The following is a 14,757-nucleotide window of genomic DNA, read 5'->3' on the forward strand; positions in this document are numbered from 1 at the left end:
TTTGGAAGCCTTCTCTACAGCCTTAGGTTAAATATAATATTCTCCTGTGGGTCTGTGCTTTTCAAAACAGAAAGTTTAAAATTCTCAGCATCTAGAGTTCCAACACAGAATGGAAGTGTTTTTGTACCCTGCAGCTTCAGGGAATGAAGATTTCCTTGCCTTAGAAGTGAAATAAGGATTACTAAGTCATTAGTTTCCTTTCAGCATCTTTTTTCTTAAGAGTTGAATTTCTTTCTGAGAACTGGAAGCCCTCAGAGTTCATTTGGGGAGCGAATGCCCCAGCGTGAGGCAGAGAAATGATTTGCATTCAGAGCAGTGTCTTGAGCTGCTACAGAACTTCTCTGTTCCCATGGGAGCTCCAGATAAATCCTTCTTTATGGAAGGGGAGAATAAACATTTCTTTATGCAAGTTTCCTTTTTTAGAACTGAAAAAAACTGCCCTGCATGGCTTCCTGTTGGGATCTGGAGCCAGCCATGAGCCTCAGCACTGTAATCTTGCATTCTTTTTTTATTCCTAATTCTTTATTGCTTCCCTTAGGGAAGGCTGATATGCTCTGACTGCCTCAAAAGTCATTAATGGAAGTGCTAGGAGGAAATTTTAATCTCCCTCAACTTAAAATTCTGATTAAATGAGGATGATGGAAGAAATTCCTCTCTGTGAGGGTGGTGAGGCCCTGGCACAGAGTGCCCAGAGAAGCTGTGGCTGCCCCTGGATCCCTGGAAGTGCCCAAGGCCAGGCTGGACAGGGCTTGGAGCACCCTGGGACAGTGGAAGGTGTCCCTGCCCATGGCAGGGGGGAATGGGATGAGCCTTAAGGTCCTTTCCTCCAAACCATTCTGGGATTCTGTGATGTTGTATTTCAGTATTTACTTAAGGTCGAGCATTTGATGAACTGGAGTAAGCAAAGCTCCCTGTTTATTTTCTTGAATTTTAATTGTTAATCAGCATGTAATGAAGTTTGCAAGGAGATGGGGAATATCCTGAAAAAAAAGGACAAAATTTAGGGTGTAGAGGAGCTTCTAAAATTGTTGTCTGCATGAAAAATATTTTTCACTTCAAGATTTTCGGTTGTACAGTTGTTAATCAGCATGTAATGAAGTTTGCAAGGAGATGGGGAATATCCTGAAAAAAAAGGACAAAATTTAGGGTGTAGAGGAGCTTTTAAAATTGCAGTCTGCATGAAAAATATTTTTCGGTTGTACAAAAATGGGATTTTTGTACAACTGAATCTGTGAATCCCAAGAACTCAGGGAGAGCTGAAATGCCAGGATTTGTGAGGGAATGTTGCTGTGCTTGCTTTGCAGGCCACCTGCAGATCTTTGACATGTTCATTGTGGAGAAGTGGCCGATCGTCCAGGCCTTCGCGCTCGAGGGGATCGGGGGCGACGGCTTCTTCACCATGAAATATGAAGTGAGTGCTTCCCTCAGTCATTCCCTTCCTGAAGCAGAACTTACTCAGGAACTTATTTGGTTTGGAAAGCACTTTTGGAGATGATCTAGTCCTGACTCACTGCTCATTTGGCTGGAGGTTTTTGGGATCTTGTAAAACTGTGGCAGGATGGAGACCCTGTGGCATGGCTGAGGTTCTGTTCTGGGTTACACAGCACTTTTTCCTGCATAAACCATTATTTGGACATTCTCCCTAGGCCTCTGCTGTGATTTAGGACTTCCCTTCCCTTCCCTTCCCTTCCCTTCCCTTCAGCTCTCCCTGAGAGGTTATTCCCTCTGTCATTCAAAGCTCTGCCCTTCCCTTCCCTTCCCTTCCCCTCCCCCCCTTTTTCCCCCTTTTCTCCCCCTTTCCCCCTTTTCTCCCCGAGCCACCTCTACCAACAACCAATTTTTATACCCCTAGATGGATTTTTTTACCCCTAATTTTTTAGATGGGTTCTAGATCTTCAAGAGCAGAGCAGGAGGAGCTGGTTAGTGACAAACACCTTGAGATGAGCTCAGAAAATAAGAAAAGACTATTCTTGGGTCACTGGTTTTGACTGAAGAGATGCATCCCCTTCTCTCCCTGACATTGTATATTCAGGGGTCATCATACCCTGCTCAATAGGGCAACAGTCAGGGTTTAATTGCTGCTGTATTTCATAATGATTTGCTGTTCCACTCCGAGCAACTTGTGTCACTGATTTGCCCATTTATTAATCATGCTCTTAACAGCATTTTCGGATGACAGCTTTGCATTTCTGTGCTTATTGAAAGCTTCTTTGCTTTCATTTTTTGACTCTCTGCCACAGCAATGCAGATGTTCCATTTTTCTTATCACTCCTCTATTTTTACAGCCACAATGGGCTTTTGTCTGACTCCTGATAGCTGGAAACCTCCAGAGAATTAATAGTGCCATTTTAAAAGTATCATCATATCTATAATTGTACATGCTTGCTCAGAAATATTCTCTGTGAGTTCCTGTGCCTTTCTGAGCACTGTTGTCTTTCCACTGGGTGGAAAATTTTAAGCTTTTTAGGGTTTTTTTCAGGTTTTTTTTTCCATTCCATCACTGGTGCTGTAACACCTTGTGGTGTGAACCTGCCTAAACACAGAGAGCAAACGGATGAGCATCTTTGGGGAGGGCAGCCAGTCACCCTTCTTGATGCCTGAAATGAATAAATTAAAATTTCACTGATATTTCAGGAGCTGTTTAGGTCTTTAACTGCCTTTTAATTACCCCAGTTCATTTCAGAAATCTGTAGAGGCTCTGAAAAAAATGTTCAGACAGGGTGGCACAGACAGAACCTCTCCTGTGTGATCCAGGGAGCTGATACTGTCCCCAAGCACTCCTGGAATGCCTCAAAAGGAGCAGGGAAAATTCTTGGACTCCTTTTTTGAGAGCAATCATGTTGGCTCTGGCAGTCCAGCCAGCTCCAGCTGGAGTTCTTGTTCGCTTCCTCCTTGAAATCATGAGGGGATTTCAAATGGGAAGTGACATTCTTAACTTGGTACGTGTTTGTGTGGTTCTGTGTCACTGAGGGGGGAGGAAACCAGGCTGGAAGTGCATTTGGGATCACTGTAAATCATCTATAAATTAATTCTTCTGCCATTATTAAAAGGGGAGGTTTTTGGTGCATTTTTAGCTCAGGCTTTCCCTCTGAGATTTTCTCTGTGCTGTGTGTTCTCTTAGATTGGAATATATGAAGAATGATAATTCAGGATTTTCCCCAGTCTTTTAAAGGCAGTTGCTCTTTTACTGGATAAATCAGAATTGTGCATGATGCTGTAATTTAGAAAATTTCCTGTATTCATAGGAATGGAAGTGAGGTCTGGGAAGTCATTATTGCATGAGTACCTGGAATAACTGTAAAGCAGTGGCTTAAGAAAATTCCAGCCAGTGTTGCATTTTTAACTGAGTGGGTGATGTGGAGCCCTGTAAATGCAGAATCATTCAGATACCAGTGCCCCTCAATAATGTATTTTTAAATATTATTCTCCATATGCATCATCCTCCTACTTGGAAGAAAGAATTGCAAAGTTAAACTGTCTTAGCCTAAATTTACATCAGCTTGGAGCAAGTATTGGCTGATGCTCAGGATGAGTAACCCTGGAATTGGCTCTTAGCTGTCTTAACTCAGAGAACTCATCTTGCCCTTTTGCCTGCACCAGCTCATGCAGTTCTTTGCTATTAAATTGAAAAAAATATTGTGAAATTATTTGTTTGGAGGATGCAGAGAAAGCTCTGCCCAGAGTTCAGACCCTCACTGGTCGTGTCTTTTGTAACAGAGTGAAAATATTTGTGAAATGAGAGTGGAAATATTTGTGAAATCAGAGTTAAGGAGCACTGTTAGACAGGGCAGTGTTCCCTAATCCTGTCTCATCCTAAACCTGGATCTGTGGCCTTCTTTGTGGTGTTTTTCACAGAAATGTGTTTAAATTCTCTTTCAGTTAATGGATGTCAGTGCTGATTTGTGGAAGACCTACAGCAAAATGGATCCTGTGTCCTTGGAGGATTTGCTTTTTGAGGTAATGCAGGTGAAATGTTCTGCCTCAGCTCCACAGAATGAAAATTTGATTTTGTTTGCTTTTAATTAAGTTTATGGGCTTAATTTACAGGCTCTGCCTGCTGTTGCTTGCAGGGTCTCCTCGCATTCCTTAAATCTACCACAAACTCTGCAAAACACTAAAATAACTTGTCTTGCTTTCTTTGAATTTACTGCTTTGCCTGAAAATCTCCTAAAAACTTTCCTTCGTGTCATTAAACCATGTGCAAAACACATGAAGTTGGTGTGGTTTTGTGTGTTGATCCTCCTTTTGCAGCAAGGAGGGTTAAAAAAAATCCCCTTTAACACACAACCATTCTTCCAGGAGAAAAAAACCAAACATTTTTCAGATTTTTGTAGCTCCTTAAAGTGGGGAACAGTGACACTCAGTGGCTGCCCTGGTGCTTTGGGAAATACAAACAGAGGGAAGGGATTCTCACATTAATGCCATGCCCTGATCTCAGTGCTAGAGGAAAAAACATTGTATAAATATTAGTATTTGTAATTATAATTTATAATTTATTAGTATTTATACTTTAATAGTAAATACATTTTATAATTCTTGGTATATATTAATTTTTAATCTGTTTCTAGCTTGATAGCAATTTAATATGTGCAAAATTCAGCAGTAATTATCCTTTATTAATAAAATATTGGTAATTCACACCAATTTGGTTGTTCAATCAACTGCTGTAATGAAAATTAAAATATCACAGAGTTTTTACAAGGCTTTCAGTTTAAATAATCACTCTCTGATATTTCACTTCTCCTTTCTGTGTGGAAGTGAGATTAATGTTTCAGACTTGCCCTACACCCTGAGCAAACCTTTTATTATAATTTGAAATTTTCAACCTGAAAGTTGTTGTTCAATTGACTTAAATTTTATGAAAACAATAAACATAAACCACACACCCACAAAAAGACACCCTGAAGTCCAGCAGAATGTCCTTATCTTCTAAAATATATTTATTTTCCTGTGCTTATTGTTTCATTGGGCAGTCTGTATTCAGTGAAGTGTCACCTTTGCCGTCATTTCTCTTGCCTTGGGAAGTAATGTCAAATATTTTCCTTCTAGGATTTAATGATTTTTGAACACCAATGGACCAATTTTTTTGCTAATTTTGACACTGAAATTCCCTTCATTCTGGAACTCTCAGAATCTCAGGCTGGGGAGGTAGGCCTGCTTCAGCAATTCTCAATTATCAATGCAGAAGGAATAATTATTCAGCATTAATTTGGGGTTTTTTCCCCCCTATCCCATCTCACTTTTCATGTTTGAGGGGTAAAACCACATAGTTTGGATTTTTTTAAAGTCGCCACCCACCTTAAAAATCCATGGTATGATGGCTTAGAACTGCAGGGGTAATTCAGTCAAGTGTTTGCTCACTGGTAATTCAATTTATATCTGCACAGGAGATATTTGTGGGTAGATTAACTTGCATTTGGATGGAATCTGGTGTGTGCAGGGCTTAACAAGATGAATTTGCACATCTCAAACCTCAAACAAAACTGAGGGGTGGCACAAAGCATGGGAGAAAACAGCACAGCATTTCTGGGGGTGGCTGTTGCTTTTTTTTGATGCATTTTGCTGCTTTTCTGATGCATTTTGCTGCTTTTTTGAAGCATTTTGTTGCTTCCTCTGGGATGGTGGAAGGGGTTTGGAATGAAATGGGCTTTAAGGTCCCTCCCAAACTAAATCATTCAGTGATTTAATGATATGAGAGACTTAGTGATGTTTGGGTTTGTTTGTGGAGGTTGGAAGTATTTTCTGAGGGTTCAGGAGTTTTCTCTGAGAAGGATAATTCAGGTTTAATTAATGAGAGGATATTTCACACTTCTGTCCTTGTACTTCTTAGTAATTTTTGTTTTCAACTCTTCACAGCCCTTCAGAAGTTATTTCAGCCATGGTATGATCTCAAGCCATATAACAGATAACAGGTAATTATTACTCATTATTATTACTCATTACTCCCTCTGGTGTCACTACTACCTCAATATTTTATTTCCATGTCCCTGATGCCATAATATTAAAAATTCTTTTTGGTATCACCTCAGTAGATGAAATCTCATATTTAAAAAAGCCTGTGCAAAGTTCCTTCATGTCCTCGGAAGATAAGCTGAATTTTGCCAGGGTTTAATGCTGTAGTTCTTACCTGTACCATGAAATTTTGTGCATTATGATCAGTTCCTTCCCTGTTCCATGCCTGGAAAAGGTTGGATGGGGCTTGGAACAACCTGGGCTAGTGGAAGGTGTCCCTGCCCATGGCAGGGGTTGGACTGAGATGCTTTAAGGTTCCTTCCAACCCAAACCATCCTGTGATTCTGTGAGAGAGTTTCAACCAAAAGTTGTTGTTTAGCTGAAGGTTCTGTTGCAAAATCCATGTTCTGCTGTTGTGAGCTAATGAAGGTTTGTTTAGATAATTCAATCTCTCTGCACATTCTCCTCTGTTTGGAGTAAACAGGTGGAGTTTAATGCCCTTTATTGCTGGCAGCATCCTCTGGTGTTTGCATTGCAATAAAGAAAAGAAAATCCTTGACCTCTCCAGCTGAGTCTTGGGCCCAAAGCCAAAACTAAACCCAAAATAGTTTTGTTTGTTTTCAACACAGTAATTTCAGGGCTTTTCAAGATGGTGAATTTTAAACTAAGCAGCTTTTCAAGGAAGTTTAAGATAAAAGAATCTTCTAAGAGCATTGGGAACAACCTTGAGATAAATTTATTGTATCTGAAAGAAATTATCATCTATTTTAATGCAAGTAGATTTTTTTCTTTTGAACTTGCTCATTTCACTGTGAAGCTTTGTGCAGCTTTAGTCATTTTTTATTATTATAATGAGAAATGCAGCAGTTGAAAGCTTTGATTTCATTTGTTGGTTGTAAACTTCCTGCAAGTATTTTGGTGGTGATTCCCTGTCTCCTCCTCAGCCCGAGCCGCCAGCCCTTTGTCCTGTTTGGCAGCCACTCCACAAAGGAAAACTTGAACACTGGGAACTTTAATTTTCCATCTGAAGGACATCTGGTCCGAAACACTGGCCTTGGTGGAAGCACTGCCAAGCATATGGTAAGGCTTTGGAAAAGTTATCTGAGATTTTGGGGTATATTCTCTTTTTCTTTGTGTATTTTCTGTGCTTGTCTTTCATGAGTTCAATGCCTAATTCTTCTTAACATAAAGCACCTTAGCAATCCATCAGGTTAAGGAACAAATGTGATTTTTCTTGCTCTTTCCAAGTGAAACTGTACTGGACTCTTAATCAGGGACTGCTGAATGAGTTAAAATAATTTATTCTCTGGAAAAAGACAACTTTTGCTGTAAGTGAGTGGTGGAGTGCTTGTCTTTCATGAGTTCAATGCCTAATTCTTCTTAACATAAAGCACCTTAGCAATCCATCAGGTTAAGGAACAAATGTGATTTTTCTTGCTCTTTCCAAGTGAAACTGTACTGGACTCTTAATCAGGGACTGCTGAATGAGTTAAAATAATTTATTCTCTGGAAAAAGACAACTTTTGCTGTGAGTTAGGGAGAGGGAAATGCTGTTTGTGTCCTGACCACAAAGTGAAAACCTTCTGTGATACACTTAACTGTGACACACAAATTCTATTTTAATCACATTTATTTAGCCATTTCTTAAAAAAGAAATAAAAAGCCACTTTTTTTTTTTTTTTGGTAACACCTTTGTGAATAAACCTGTATCCAAATTCCAGTGCGTACTTCAACAACTATTGACAAAACTCTGAAAAACCTTTCATAAAATTCCAGGACTCTTCTGATGAAGTTGCAAAGCTTGTTTCCATTTCCAAGTAAAAGCTGGGTGGTTGAACATGATTAACTTGTTTCCATTTCCCAGTAAAAGCTGGGTGGTTGAACATGATTTTCCCAGTAAAATCTGGATGGTTAAACATGATGAACTTGTTTCTATTTCCCAGTAAAAGCTGGGTGGTTGAGCATGATTTTCCCAGTAAAAGCTGGGTAGTTAAACATGATGAACTTGTTTCCATGTCCAAGTAAAAGCAGGGTTGTTAAACGTGATGAACTTATTTCCATTTCCCAGTAAAAGTGAGATGTTAAACGTGATGAACTTGTTTCTATTTCCCAGTAAAAGGTGGGATGTTGAACATGAGGAACTTGTTTCCTTTTCCAAGTGAAAGTTGGGATGTTAAATATGATGAACTTGTTTCCATTTCCCAGTAAAAGATGGGATGTTAAACATGATGAACTTGTTTCCTTTTCCAAGTGAAAGTTGGGATGTTAAATATGATGAACTTGTTTCCATTCCCCAGTAAAAGGTGGGATGTTAAACATGATTAACTTGTTTCTATCTCCCAGTAAAAGGTGGGATGTTAAACATGATGAACTTGTTTCCTTTTCCAAGTGAAAGTTAGGATGTTGAACATGATTCACCTGTTTCCATTTCCCAGTAAAAGCTGGGGTGTTAAACATGTGCTGAGGTCCGTCTGCGGCGCAGGGGCCGTGCCTGGGCAGGCCACCCCAGGGATTTGGGATCCTCTGGCTGGAGGGCCTGGGTGGCTCCAGAAGGCAACTTGGCAGCGAAGGAGGAGAGAGGTAGAGTGTGGAGAGAGCTCCCTGCTGCCTCCAGGGGCTCTGGGAGTGGTGTGAGCCCTGAGCAGGTGGATGTGGCCATGCTGGAGTGAGAGCATGAGTGAGGCCATGAGTTGATGAGATTGTCAGCATTTCATGTGCAGCTGCCTCAGGGATGGATGGATGTGGGGCTTCTGGGCACAAATCACGTGTGCAGAGCCTGAGAAAAGAGTGGTTTTGCATCTTGGTGAAATCTCATCCTCCATTTGCTGCTTTTAACGCTATTTCTGTGAAAACACTTTCAATTCTGTCTTTCCTTCCCTTGTTAACAATAAGATGCCATTTGATACCTTTGAAAATGCAAGTACTGTGTTATTGTGATGTACTTGCTCCATCTGTTGTCCTCAGATTCTGATGCTGTTCTTAAAAAGGTGGTTTATTTACAGGTACAGGTGATACTGTTTTAATAGGGTGTCATGAAAATAGTAAATAAGACCAAGTGCCAGCGTAGTTATGGGAACCTGACCCACTTTCCTCTTCATGAAAAGAGCAGTTGACATAGGAAATTGAAAACACAAGTCAGAGCTCATCTCCTTTCCAAAGTCTTTCAACCATTCAGGTCAAGTCAAAAGTGAAATAGACCTTTGAAAACGTAAGTTGCCTTTTCACAATCCAGTTCTGTGTTGTAAACTTCTGTAGTCTGTCAGTGCTTAGAAGACTTAAGGGGAATGTAGTTAATTGTTAATTATTGCACCAATTTGCTTTACTGATGTCTTTTGTATCTCATTAATACTGACTGCTAGGTAGTGCAGTGTGTATCTCCAAAGGGACCTCTGGCTTGTTCAAGGACCTATTTTTTTGGAGCCACTCACATTCCTTTCCTGGGTAAGTGCATTAAATACACAATAATGCAGTTATTGCCTCTGATTCCATGAAAATTTGTAGCAATTAAAGGCTTTGCTTCCTTTCTGAGTGGTAAATTCTGTAGCCAGTGCACGAAATCATTGCAGATTTTGTGGGTAAAATCTGTCAGATCTGAGTTTTGAACGTAACATTTGTCAGATCTCAGTGTGCAGACCCTTTTAAAAGTATTAAACAAATACTTAAGTCCATTTTCCATATGGATTTATAAAAAAACAATCTCCAAAATACAGTAATTCAAACTGGGAGTTGTCAAGTAATTCAGAATTTTTAGAAGGATGAAGGAAATTCTTTCACTTCTTTTATCCTCAGTATAATGAGTTAGAGTAGCTGTATTCCCAAATAAAAACAAGCCATGTAAAATTTTTAACCATTTTCTTATATAGTTTAAATGGCTGGAAGAGTCCATGGATGAAGTCAGTCCTTAGGGTTGTCTTGAAAAAAACCCCCCAAAACATATGCATCTAAAAATAGAATATATAACATAATATAATATAACATAATATAACATAACATAACATAACATAACATAATATAATATAATATAATATAATATAATATAATATAATATAATATAATATAATATAATATAATATAATATAATATAAAATGTATTTTATATGTTATGTATTTTATATATAATATATATGTTATATATTATATACATGTTTTATATATATATATATACTGGGCTCAGAAAAGCTGAAGAAAGGATGGTTGGAGAATTGGAATTTTGCCCTAGTAGCATAAAATGCTGGATAAATTCCATGTAAGATGTGCAGCAGAAATGTTCTCAGAGTGCTTAAACCAAACCTTTTTAAAATTTATTTTTGTTTTATTATTTTTGTTTTAATACAGGAAATGACAATGAGATGCACAAGCAAGCTGAGCAAGTGTAAGCTGCCAATTTTTTATATTATTCCTTAACTCTTCTCCCTTTCTACCTCGTGGCAGTAGGAGAAACCTGCTTTTAGTGGCTGTTGGCATCTGCAGGGACATTTGAATTCAGAATAATGGGCATGGGACAGGATTGCAAAGGCAAAATGCTTGTGGGGAGCAGTGAGTGCATGAGGAGTTGTTAGGAAAGGAAATATTAATAAATTAATAAAATTTGCTCAAATTGTAGTGAACAAAAAAATCTTAACACTTACTTGAATAATTTTGAAAGATACTTCACGTAAACGAAGGGGGAAAAGTCCCTCACACTGTAGCATCTTGCACAGATAGAAGAAAAAGTAATTTTTGGACCAGTTTCATCAACAATATGGAAGATTTCTGATGCTCAGTGAAAATGCCAACAGGGAACTCTCAAACTTGTGAAGAAATTCACTGTGTTCAAGTTAAATCAAACTTAATTTTTCCTAAACTTTGGGAAGCTGCAAAGCTTCTGCACATTTTAACCTTCTCAAAATCCCACTTTGTTTATCCATGTTGATGTCCACTTCTTGTGCATGATCCCTGTCCAGCTTGGAGAACACAGTAGAAAATCTGCTTTGTTCTCTCTCTCTTGATAAATCAGACTTTTCCTTAGAGATTTTTGTCCTCCTTATTAGTTGGGATCATTTTAGGAGCCTTTTTTTTTGCAGCTGCATGACCTGGTAGCAAGATACAGAAAATATTAAAGATGTGTCAGTACTGTCACACTAAATACTGTTGGCTCTTGGTAATTGTGAGACATAAAAATGCACTGAGCAGCAGATTTTCCTTTTTTTAAAGAAAACTGAACTCCAACAGGTGTTTTTTCTTGCATCTATGTACTGGTAAAATACTTTTTGTTCTCCTTCAAAAATTCTTTGTACTGAATGCATTTTAATCAAGATGAGCAGAGAAGCTCTAAACAAAGCAGGGGTTGATAAAGGCAGTAATTTAAAAATAATATCTTTTCCTTGGAAGCATCCCTGTATTGGTTCAAATAACCTAATTTCAACAACAGTAGTATAATTGGCTTTTTTTGACAAACCTGAACTCATGATTTTCAGCTTGGTTTGCAGTTTTGCCCTGCTTCTTACAGTTGTCAATATTTTATAAAAAGTGAAATAAAAAATATTTTCTGAACACTATTCATTCCAAATTTGGCTGTACTGATTGCCTGGAGTGCATAAACCAAGTCTGTAAATGGAATGATAAACTGGGATAAATTTTTTGGTTTTATTTTTATTTTAAGAAAATACTTCCAAAGCAGCACAGAATAAATCCTGTGCTGCTCTTTTTTTTTTTTTTCACTGCTAGCTTTAAAATGTTAAAACGGGAAGAAGAATAAGACAAAGGACACCTCACTGAGGTGTTTTCTTGCAAATATATCTGTAAATTTGAGGGAAAATAAGAATGGTTACAAAGCCTGGAAGAATGACAATATAAAGGAATTACATTGCTTTACTGGGTGCAGTGAAATCATGCTAAGTGCATATGAAAGCACAGGAAATTACCATCCAGAAACCTGAAAAAATAGTGAGAAAGCTGAATTTTAAAACCACTTGCTGCTGTTGGGGATGATCCAAGACAAGCTTTGGTGCATTTTGAGGTTCCTCCATGGTTGGGATCTTCAGATGCTTTTTTTCCATCCTTCAGGAATGCTTTGCATTTGGCTTAAATGCTGTTTCCTTCTCTTTCCTCCCTGCTCTTCCCTCCCTCAATATTGGCAGTGGAGTAATGAGAAAAATTAGGGAGTAATTTTATTGGTCTGCTCATGTTTTGGTTGTAATTTAGCAGGAAGACAGAGGCTGATGTTCCTTGGTTGGGCACACGTGGGGTTTTTCCCCAGTGGTTCTGGAGCTGTAAATGTATCAATAATAGAAAGTCACTCCTGGCTTCACCTGACTTTGGTTTATTTCTGTACCATTTTTTCAGTCCTCTGTTAAGAAGAGAATTGGACTAAGCTGGGATGGAGTTTTCATGGAATTGTGGAGTGGTTTGGATTGGAAGAGATCTTTAAAGATCATGTCATTCCAATATTCTGCTAGGAAAGGGAGGGACAGCAGGGACACCTTCCACTGTCCTAAGTGGCTCCAAGCCCTTGGACACTTCCAAGTGGCCTTGGACACTTCCAGGGGCAGCCACAGCTTCTCTGGGAATTCCATCCCAGGGCCTCCCCACCCTCTCAGGGAACAATTCAGGATCCCATCTATCCCTCCCTCCTGTCAATGTGAAGCCATTCCCTCTGTCACTCCAGGCCCTGCTTTTAGGATGTGATTCTTAAACCCACCTGCAGCAAAAAGCAACAGTAAAACACATTTTTTATTCCTGTCTAACAAAAGCACCAGATACATTTATATCAAGAGTTATTTCCCTAAAAATATCCTGTAATTTGAGCAATTTCCTCGCTCTAATTTAATTTTCTTAAACAGAAAGCTTAAATATAAAACTATTTATTCCAACAAAGACCCCTTCCTTATTATTAAGGGAGTTGTGCAATGAGAGGAAAAACTGCTCCTTTAAAGAGAGGAAGAAGCAAACTCTGCCTGTCCAGTAAATGTTGTGTTTGTATTTCTCTTCAGTACGCTGTTGTCGCAAATATATTCTGCTGTTGTAGAGGCTGTGCTTGCTGGCATTGAGTGCTATGCTAAAACTTCCACTGAATCCAAGGTAAATGAAGTTGGTAAATGAAATTTAATTGTTCTCTCTCTGTAATTGTTGATTTGGATTGCTTGCAGTGTGAGATTTATGTGCAAACCAAAAAGAAATCCAAAAGAATTCCCGTGTTTGGCTCAATGGAATAACACAAGGTTCAAACCCTGGCCTCTGAATTCTGTTTAAAAAAAAATAAAATAAAAGAGAGATTTCAGAGTGTGTCTAATTTTACCCATCTCCAATTGGTTTTCCATCTTCTCATGAATTTTCCTGACCTCATAGTAAGGCAAATGAGATCTGTGAAAGAACAAATTTTAGCCTGGTGCATCAGTGTGTCACTGTTTAGTGTCTCTTGTTGGTCTTAGGGTGCTCCTGGAGCTGCTGGGATTTGGGAAAGGATGTTTTAATTTTTATTTCCTTTTTTCAGGCAAAGGAGGTGGCAGAGCAGGTGCTGCTGTCTGTGTTAGACACCCTTGGCTTAGCACAGCTGAAATCTGCTCTACGGTGTGTATTGCCAGACTTGCTCATTTGGCTTCTTTGGGGAAAAAAAATAAATTATAAATGGAAAAAGACTAATTTTAAACTGAGCTTGTCCAACTGCCAGATTTCAGGATTTCATAATGCATTCAGCCTATAAAAGTCATTATAATGATTGCATTTTCCAGTTTTCTTAATCACTTCTTTTGCTTTAAGTCTATTCTTGCTTATTTTCTCCATTAAAAAAATATAAACCACACATTTCACCTGTACAATTTCTATCCTACAGCTCCAAAATTGCTTTTCAAATCCAGGCTGTGAACAACCATGGCAGGTTTGTATCACTGTCTTACCACTTTTTGTTATTAATTAGTGCTTTTCATACACTAATAAATAAATTTTTCTCCACTTGGAACTCCTGCAAAAACCTTTGTGTTTGATTATTTCACACAAGGTGTGCTCAGTACTTTTGTGTATGAAGTAGTTGAGTGATTTCATATCTGTAATTCTGTGGAATCTTAAAAACATTAAAAGGAATAAAAAGCAGTTGGGCAGACTAATTTTTATTAACTGTTAATGAGTAGAAGCAGCATGAGCTCATTAAGAGTTTCCTTTTAAAAATGCTTTTTAATTAGTTGATATTACAAACTGTGCTTATTTAATCCCCACACTAATTGACTGAAATGACCTGCACAAATAAGTGTTTATTTTAAAATAAAACAGCTTTTTTGGCTGCTGTGGAGTCACAGAAAGATGATGTAACTTAAAAAAATGTAATTATCATTGTTGTTCTAGAATTACTCCATTAGATAACGAGGACAGCCTGAGTTTGATCAAAACGGTAAGAAATAATAATATTTATTCATTTAATTAGAAAATAGAGCTCAAGTGTCTGTTTTACTGGGGCACACTGAGATTTTTATGTGAATACAAGTGTAAGAGGAGACATGAGAGATTTCAGATGCTGGACCAGGTTTAACAAGAAGTCAGAATTCAGAATAAAACATTAACACACATTTATGATCTCAGGCTTTAACCACAACATAGAAATAGTGGTTTAGGATGTTTGAAAAATACAAATTTTGCTTTTTCAATTGAAATATTTCAAGTTCTGCTTTCTCTTCCCTCCAACTGCTGGATGGCTGCAGGCATCCATGATGGTGTTTGACATTCCAGACCTGCTCACAGGCAGAGGATGCTTGGGATCTGTTGTGTTTTCAGAGTCCTTCCTGACATCACAGATACAGGTCAAAGAAAAAGGTGAGTGGTTTCAATTCTGAAATT

General features: G+C 38.3%; 1 protein-coding gene across 1 annotated transcript in view; it reads left to right on the forward strand.

Annotated features, from left to right (window-relative positions):
• Positions 1–14,757, forward strand: part of DNAAF9 (dynein axonemal assembly factor 9) — a 66,271-nt gene that overhangs the window by 21,678 nt on the left and 29,836 nt on the right. Inside the window, exons 6-17 of the mRNA XM_039723866.1 lie at positions 1,305–1,411; positions 3,880–3,957; positions 5,050–5,148; positions 5,857–5,912; positions 6,897–7,032; positions 9,312–9,393; positions 10,288–10,324; positions 12,924–13,011; positions 13,424–13,500; positions 13,763–13,807; positions 14,269–14,314; positions 14,622–14,733. Coding sequence (XP_039579800.1) covers positions 1,305–1,411; positions 3,880–3,957; positions 5,050–5,148; positions 5,857–5,912; positions 6,897–7,032; positions 9,312–9,393; positions 10,288–10,324; positions 12,924–13,011; positions 13,424–13,500; positions 13,763–13,807; positions 14,269–14,314; positions 14,622–14,733 — 963 coding nt within the window. The remainder of the gene's footprint in view (positions 1–1,304; positions 1,412–3,879; positions 3,958–5,049; positions 5,149–5,856; positions 5,913–6,896; positions 7,033–9,311; positions 9,394–10,287; positions 10,325–12,923; positions 13,012–13,423; positions 13,501–13,762; positions 13,808–14,268; positions 14,315–14,621; positions 14,734–14,757) is intronic.

Source organism: Passer montanus, unplaced genomic scaffold (assembly GCF_014805655.1).
Source record: "Passer montanus isolate IOZ18808 unplaced genomic scaffold, ASM1480565v1 scaffold109, whole genome shotgun sequence".
Classification (NCBI taxonomy): Eukaryota; Metazoa; Chordata; class Aves; order Passeriformes; family Passeridae; genus Passer; species Passer montanus.